Source organism: Carassius auratus, chromosome 16 (genome assembly GCF_003368295.1).
Source record: "Carassius auratus strain Wakin chromosome 16, ASM336829v1, whole genome shotgun sequence".
Lineage (NCBI taxonomy): Eukaryota > Metazoa > Chordata > Actinopteri > Cypriniformes > Cyprinidae > Carassius > Carassius auratus.
Window position 1 is genome coordinate 321235 of NC_039258.1, and position 8766 is coordinate 330000.

Genomic DNA, 8766 nt, shown 5'->3' on the forward strand with positions numbered 1-8766 from the left:
TTGGTTTTTTGTGAATTAAATAAATGTACAATGTACATAAAACTACTAAAAGCATCATGCGGAGTTATTTGGCACTGCCATCTAGTGGCCAACTGGATACAGCAGCTTTACTGTCTCAACTTTTACTGTTAATTAACACCATGACAGATTACAATTAGTCACCACTGTGCAGTACTGGCATCTAATCTGGAATAAATCCACTATTATATTAGCAGACATGAGCAGCATTTGAAAAACGTTATGATTTTTACTGTTCCTTCACTGAGTTTTGTATGAAAGTGCCTCCAAAGTCAAAGTAAACTGCAAACAAAAGCACCATAGCATCTTGTGCAATGATCCTGAAGGAGTTATAGAGATAATCAAGCAAATATTTGAAGGTGAACTGATAAACTACTTCCCTCCATCTCAGTTTATTATGCACAGACAAGAATAAGTAAGCCGATAGTAAACACAGACAAGGAAAGTGTTTGCGAACTGGATAGAAAACGCATTTAAAAGCAAGGATTGTTGGGCAAAGTTTTATTTAAGTTTGTGATTTAATTAAAATATTTTTTTTTCACAGCTAGTTTCCATTTTGGGGTTTTTATGTGCCTTGATGCTTTCTACTTTGACTGCTTGTGTAGAGCATTTTCTAGCTTTCATAGACAGCCAAGGTCTTGTTTTCACCAAAAAATATAAGAGAATAAAAAAGGTAAATGTTTATTTTAACAGTTCATATATATTTTTAGAAACTCACAATTAAAAGGAAAATAAAACAAAAGCAAAACACAATTACCTTTATTTTTTGATGGCAGAGAAAAACCTTTGTATTTTTAGAATTGCAAGAAATAAACTCAGAATTAAAAAGGATGAACTTGCATTTGTGAGAAAAAAAAAATCTGAAAATGTGAGATATAAATTCAGAATTGTGAGATATAAATATAGAATTCTGAGAAAAAAAGTGAGATTTAGAAATAAGAATTATAATTAGAATTATAAGAATAAAAAAGTTATTATTGAATTTAGTCTTTTTTCCCCAGAATTGCAAGATATAAAAGTCAGAAATGTGATATTTAACGGCAATTCTGAGAAGAGAAGTCCAAACTGTAGAACATAAACAATTGCCTTTATTTTTTTAATTTGTAGCAAACAAAAATTCAGACTTGCAATATATAAACTCAGAATTCTGATATATATATATATATATATATATATATATATATATATATATATATATATATATATATATATATACTTGCAATAAAAAAAAACTGAAATGTGAGATAACTAGCAATATTGAGAAGTCTGAAAGAACTTGCAATAACAAAATCAATTGCAAAGTTTTTTTTGCACAATTTTGAGATGTAAATAAAAAAAAAAAAAAAAAAAAAAAAAATATATATATATATATATATATATATATAATTAAGAGCTTACATTTCATAATTCTGAGTTTCTATCTAGTAAAATTCAGAATTTTGAGATCATCTATTATTATTATTTTGTGGCAGAAACAGGCTTCCTAATTATCCAGCACTGAGAGCACAGAAACCTTCCAGTCCGCCCCTGTCCGACCCGCCAGACCTCTATCTCAGTCCCCTCTGAATGTGAATCTCTGCAGGTCAGTGCGGGAATCACGAGGGGAAATGATCCCAACATCAGCAGCACTCCATCACGATAATCACACATCCATAGAAACTCCACCCAAAACAGACATTTACATGCGTTATACCCACACCGAGAATTGCAACAACATTTCATACATTTTGTTCTTTTGTTTACTTATATTTGAGGAGAATACATGTACACAGAGATGATCGGTGGACCTCGAGGGCGATGCTAACATGAGTATGAGAAGATGACCAAAGCGGACGGACAGCAGGATAAAAAGAGACCAGAAAACATATTTTTTTTAAAATCACCTGCTTTTGTGCTTGAAATCAAACCTCATACAGGGACGGGACAAGTATTTAGACACTTAAAAGTCATTTAATTGTCTTCATGTCAAAGCATTACATTTTTCACTTTCCTAAGCATCTTTTGAAAGATCAAAATATTTTTTAGAAGATAAATGATGTGCACATCTGTAATATTTTTTATTATTATTATTTTTAACCAGGTGTATTATATTCAACTAAAACCATGAAAACATTACCTGAAATAAAATATTAAAAATAGTATTATAGATATATATATAAATATATAAATATATATATATATATATATATATATATATATATATATATATATATATATATATATATATATATATATATATATGAAATAGAAATCTTAAATAAAAACCAATTTAAAATATTAATAAAAACTCTAAAATATCTCAATGCTAACAGTATAAAATAAATAATGTTTTACAACCAGAAAGTGTTACATTTTAATTTTCTAATACTATATCTATTATTTTATCACTTCTAAAGCAAAGTCAATCAGATATTTTTAAGTGTCATTTAAGCATCCAAATACTTTTTGTACCCACTATGTAGCCCACTTAAACTAAGCAGTATGCAGTGTCTTTTTCATCAGTGCACCGCGTACGAAATGCACGGTCTTCTGCATTCATTAATAACAGCATAGTGGCCCTCAGACTTTAAATTGGACTTTAAATAGGTTTGGGCTTTATTCCGGGGTTATTGCTGACTGGAATGCAATAATGAAGCACATATTCAGGGAGAACATTATCGTATTAGAGTATATACAGCATTAACATTGCAAACTGTACGGTCAGCGCTCATGCAGGGTCATCATTGTGAACGGCTTGAGTCGCGCTCCGCTGCTTTCCGTCAAAGCCTCTTCGCCGTGTGCTCTTAAGTGGCGGTTAATTAGTCTGTAGGGGACCGGACTCCACATCGGCCTCAAGACTCAAAGACACAGCTGTCCTTGAAGAGGATTCTGTCAGCGCCTGAGCTTGATTTATGAGCTCTGCTGCTCACCAGATGGGGGACGGAGAGAATATGACGCTCCGCTTGCTTAGGAGTCACAGTCGCTGGCTAATTACATCTTTGTCTCCCGCTAATCTGATTCTGAACTGGACGCTTGGAAGCTAGCAGCCTACTGCGCTCCATTCAGCTCAGATGGTTGGATTTTCCAGAAATTCAGACACAGATGTACAAGATAAATAAAATGCACTGTGATGAAAAAATCCCATGGACAAAATTATCATATTACACGGACAACGAATTAAAAATGCGTCCCATTGTTGACAAATTAAGAATTTGTTCACACGACTTATGTTGTAGTAAATCGTGTTGTACTACTAATTTGTTGCATTGTTTTTATTTAATTAAACAATATAATGACTTAGTATAACATGGTCATGATTTCCTAAAACGAGGGAATTAATTAGTACGACGTAGCCACGGTTAACTAAAACGAGGGAACGAATTAGATGACTTTGCCATGATTTCCTAAAATGAATGAACAAATTAATACAATGTGTCAACAATTTACAAAAAAATGAAACAAATTGGCAAGATGTGGCCATGATTTACTAAAGCTAGGAAATTAATTAGTACGACGTAGCCAGGATTAACTAAAACGAGGGAACGAATTTGTACGATGTAGCCACGATTAAGTAAATTGAAAGAAAATGTATTAGTAGGCTACGACATGCGCATGTTTTATTAAAATGACAGAAAGGATTAGTGAGATTTTACTAATTTACTAAAAAATATGGCCATGATATATGTGTTTGTTCTGCATGTAATGAGCAGGGCTCTGTATAAAATGTTTCGAAAATATGTATAAAACGCACTGAATGCTGTTGTCTGTTAGCCGCACACCTATAAAACTAATGCTAGTATTGCATAATATCGCAATTTGGTTGCGAAAAGATTGTAAATTGCCATTTCTTTCTTCGTATGTCATTTTCCAAACATAATGCATGCAGTGAATGCATGCATTTTTGTTGCAACTCAATATCACAGGAATATCCAACAATCGTCTCTGAATGGAATGCAGATCCACACTAACATAACCGTACGCAACCGGAGGATACTGAGGGTTTTGGTTATGTCATCGAGGCAGACATGAGCATTATATCATCACTGCAGAATATATCATACAATACAGTCATCACCAGCATGGAAAAAAAATACAGTACACATTTGAAATGATATTAGGACGCCTACACGCTAGAGTTTACAATGCAAATGCACTGAGCTCAATGGGGATGGTGCATGACAAAGACAATGGTTTTGAAAAGCAACACTGCACTTAGTAGTGTGTATATTTGTTCAGTTTGTTTCTATGGCCATTTTCACATGCTCAAAACAGATCTGTCTAGCGTGTAAGCGCCCACACATTTCACTGATTGCTTTCTTTTACAGACGAGTCGAAATTACTTCCGTTTTAAAAAAGTTAATCATGGTAAAACAGAGCACGATACTTCAAAAAGTTTTTTTTTTTTCTTTTTGCCGTTCGATGAATTCAGTGATTTTTAGTACAAAATATTTTCACACACATGGCTTGCGATCAGCTCTAACGTTTTTTTTTTTTTTTTTTCTCACATGGAATTACTATCATATTTATTCAAATACTTATTAACATTGTCATCATCATTATAATCATTATTAACACCAAAAAAGTAATAGCAGTTAACCTTGCAGATTAAAATGTACACAGTGCAGGGGGTTAAAACGGGGTCGGTGCAGGAAGTGAGGTCACAAGAGGGACATTTCTAACCAGTACATGCTATCCACAAGCAACAAGAAGTCAATGAACCGTTTCAGGCCAGGAGACGCCAGAAACTTCTGCTGCCTTCAAGTCTTTGTGGAAAGTTCCTACTTACGAGTTGCAATGACGCTTTTGAATAATTCTGAAAAGTTGCACTTTTATGAGTTGCAGTGATGCATTTAAATAATTATGAAAAATTGCACTCTTACTTCTGAGCTACAATGATGCATTTAAATAATTATGAAAAATTGCACTCTTACTTCTGAGCTACAATGATGCATTGAAATAATACTGAAAATATGCACTCTTATGAGTAGGAAAGTTGCATTTAAATAATTATGAATAGTTGCACCCTTAAGAGTTGCAATGGTGCATTCAAATAATTCTGAGAAGTTGCACTCTAACTAATGAGTTGATGACTAATGAGTTGCAACTATGCAATAAAGTAATTTGGAAAAGTTGCGCTCTTGTGAATTTCAGTGATGAGTTAAAAAATACTGAAACGTTGCACTCTTGTTTATGAGTTGCAATGATGCATTTAAATAATTATGAAAAGTTGTAGTCTTTCTTATGAGTTGCAATGATGCATTTAAATAATTATGAAAAGTTGTAGTTTTTCTTATGAGTTGCAATGATGCATTTAAATAATTATGAAAAGTTGTAGTCTTTCTTATGAGTTGCAATGATGCATTCAAATAATTATGAAAAGTTGTAGTCTTTCTTATGAGTTGCAATGATGCATTTAAATAATTATGAAAAGTTGTAGTCTTTCTTATGAGTTGCAATGATGCATTTAAATAATTATGAAAAGTTGTAGTCTTTCTTATGAGTTGCAATGATGCATTTAAATAATTATGAAAAGTTGTAGTCTTTCTTATGAGTTGCAATGATGCATTTAAATAATTATGAAAAGTTGTAGTCTTTCTTATGAGTTGCAATGATGCATTTAAATAATTATGAAAAGTTGTAGTCTTTCTTATGAGTTGCAATGATGCATTTAAATAATTATGAAAAGTTGTAGTCTTTCTAATGAGTTGCAATGATGCATTCAAATAGTTGCACTATTTCTGACTTTTCTAAATTACGTTTGCAATCTAAAAAGAGTTTTAGCAGATGAGTGACATCTACAGCTATAGTTTATTTTATTAACCGACATTTGACAACCAAAAGGTGTCCAAATACTTTAATCTCCAACACTACATCTATTTTTTTATACTTTGCAACAAATGTAAAAAGTAATTTAAAGCACTTCTCTTTTTTAACTGTCCATTAAACACAAGTAAACAACACTAAATATGTACAAACTAAACGTCTTACGATCAATACCAATGATTCTCTGCTAATAATGACATTTCGGTTGTAAATCTCGTAAATACGATCATTCCATCGTGACTTAAAGGCAGCAATATCCTCCGAGCCGAAAGGCTGAAACAGAGAGGCTGATGGGAAATGTAGTTTTTGCCGCTGGAATGAAGGGCCTCTACTGCATATATATTTACACTGAGTGTGAAGGACCGACGATCTGAGTGATGGACAGACTGAGGACAATATGAGGGCTGGACGCAGGTCAAGACGTTTGCTTTGGGTCGAGAGCACAAACGAATGCAAACGAGGGGCCGAGATGACACAGCCCTCCTCGCTAGAAAGAAAACATGGTTTGACATAATTCGTAGTAGCTACGCACGTCAGAATACACCAGCGTTCAGCTCAGATCTCTGCGTCGGGTCGCTGGTGGACAGCTTCGACAGGGTCACCCGGACATCGCATCCGTCATCGTCGACACGTCACTTTACCACCAGCATGTCCAGCACGCACATCAAGAGACATCCAACTGGCATTACACTTGTCGTGATCATTAGCATCACATTTCAGGTTTGGACGATAAAAGGTGACCATCGTTTGGTGACGGGAAGGAGGAGTGAAGCGGTGATATGCGACCGGGCGTGAATGGGAAGGGGAAGGCATGACCGAGTGATGTAGCGATGGCTCCTGGATTAATGCATAATTTCTTTTTGTTCACAGTGATGGGTTCGTATTTAAAGACTCTTTCCGAAGCGGGAAAGTTTTAGACCTTCATCAGAACAGAGATGGAGAGGCAGAACCACAGGCCAACTCCTGATAAACGGCCGTTCAGAGACACCGCTCCGCCGTACACGGCCCCGGGCCCTAGAAGAGCAGAGAAAAGCAGACGTGAATCAGGTGAATTATATATATAAAGTTGGGTTATGCAAGTTTAAAGGTATTGAAACATTTTCATTTACTTTCACCTAATTTAAAAGCACTTTGTAAACATAAAAAACATAAGGCAAATGTATTAACATAAAAAAATAAAATAAAATAATAATAATTAAGATAACTTTTTTTAATGACTGATTTTTTATTATAATTATTTTTTTTGAACAAATTATAAAAAATGCATTAAGTAAAATACAGTAAAATTATATAAATATTTTTTCAAATGTCTTAGACTTAACTTCTTTTCATGGAAAGTAGCTAGAATAAACAATATGGTTATTTATATGGAATAATGCATATAAAACATAAACAATACAGTTCATTACATGTATATAAAATAACTAAATATTTTATATTTTATTAAAAAAATAACTTTTTAAATTACATATTTACCAAATATTTACAAAATAAAATTAAAATAATAAATAAAATTCAAATACAATTCGATGTAAAATAATACATTTCAAATAATTTACTATATCTAACACAAAAAGTAGCTCAAATAAAGAGTACGGTTGTTTATATGGTATATTTTAATAGCTTTCCTGGTGGATTTATGCAGTTTATTTACATGATATTCACTTTAAAATGGTAATTTCATGACAAAACACATTTTCTTTTATCTTTCAAACTTGAATTATTTGTGAAATCATACACTACTGTAGCCATAAAAAATGGAAAACTTCAGCCCGAGTGAAAAAATAAAAAAATAAAAAAATAAATTATATATATATATATATATATATATATATATATATATATATATATATATATATATATATATATATATATATATATATATATATATATATATATTTAAATTAAATATTACAGCATTTACAACATGCAAACTATTCCTAAAAAGCAGAAGACAAATGATGATTTAAAAAATGTAATAATAAAGAACGAAACAACAGCATAGTGGTTTGGAATGTTACTTCAATGAAGGATGAAGATAAAGGTCGCACCACGTGTGATGGAAAAGTGAACAAGAGAAGATGCATGGATGTGACGGCAGGTGACCCATTACAGGAAGAACTCGAGATGGAATGAGATGGACGAACTCTCTTACAATGGCAATGCATGATGGGAGGAAACGGCAGGAATCACTCACTGCGGACTGAAATGTGAAGAATGGAGGGAGAGAAGCCACTGATGACTTCTTGGGGTAACAGGACACAACGGAGTGCGAACAAATGAGAGGAGAGAGTTCTCCGACATAATGGGCCGGAGAAGAGAAAAGCAGGGATGCTAGAAACGGCAGAATTTCAGACCGGCTGGACAAGAAACAGAGGAGATGGATATGGAGCATCATAATGCAACTGTATGCCAGTTTAACTAACACTGCTTGTGCAAAGACCCTGCTGTTTATCGCTAATGAGCTATAAAAGCGTTATGCAAGCAATAATGTACAGCCAGCCGCAAACAATTACACGACTCTCTGGAATATTTCATTCTGATTGGTCGATCACAACAGCGTTCTGCGGACAAACATTTTTATATAATGACACCAAACTGTATAATTGTTCACCCGCACAAACCTTTTCCTTCATATCTGTGCTAGTTTGACAGCAATCTGCATATGTAATATGCTATACATTGTTTAAGAGTACTATTGCATGCAACCTTTTGTATTATTACCACTGATTGTACGTGCTGCTGTTCACACTATATATATATAACCATACATTTGTACCCCCATTTATATTCTGTGCATACTCTGTTTAATATTGTATAAGTATATAGCAACTCCATTGTACATTCAAGTTATAGCTTCACTTACTTTTAATTACAAATGCTATATTCATGCACTTCTCGTTAGATGATTAACTGCATTTCATTAGCTCTGCTCTTGCACTGTGC

The 8766-nt window shown here is 33.3% G+C and overlaps 1 protein-coding gene across 1 annotated transcript in view; it reads right to left on the bottom strand.

Moving 5' to 3' along the window:
* Nucleotides 1–2397: 2397 nt before the first annotated feature.
* The window catches only part of iglon5 (IgLON family member 5), a 164997-nt gene continuing 158628 nt past the window's right edge, over nt 2398–8766 (bottom strand). Inside the window, exon 8 of the mRNA XM_026283200.1 lies at nt 2398–6834. Coding sequence (XP_026138985.1) covers nt 6734–6834 — 101 coding nt within the window. The 3' untranslated portion in view covers nt 2398–6733. The remainder of the gene's footprint in view (nt 6835–8766) is intronic.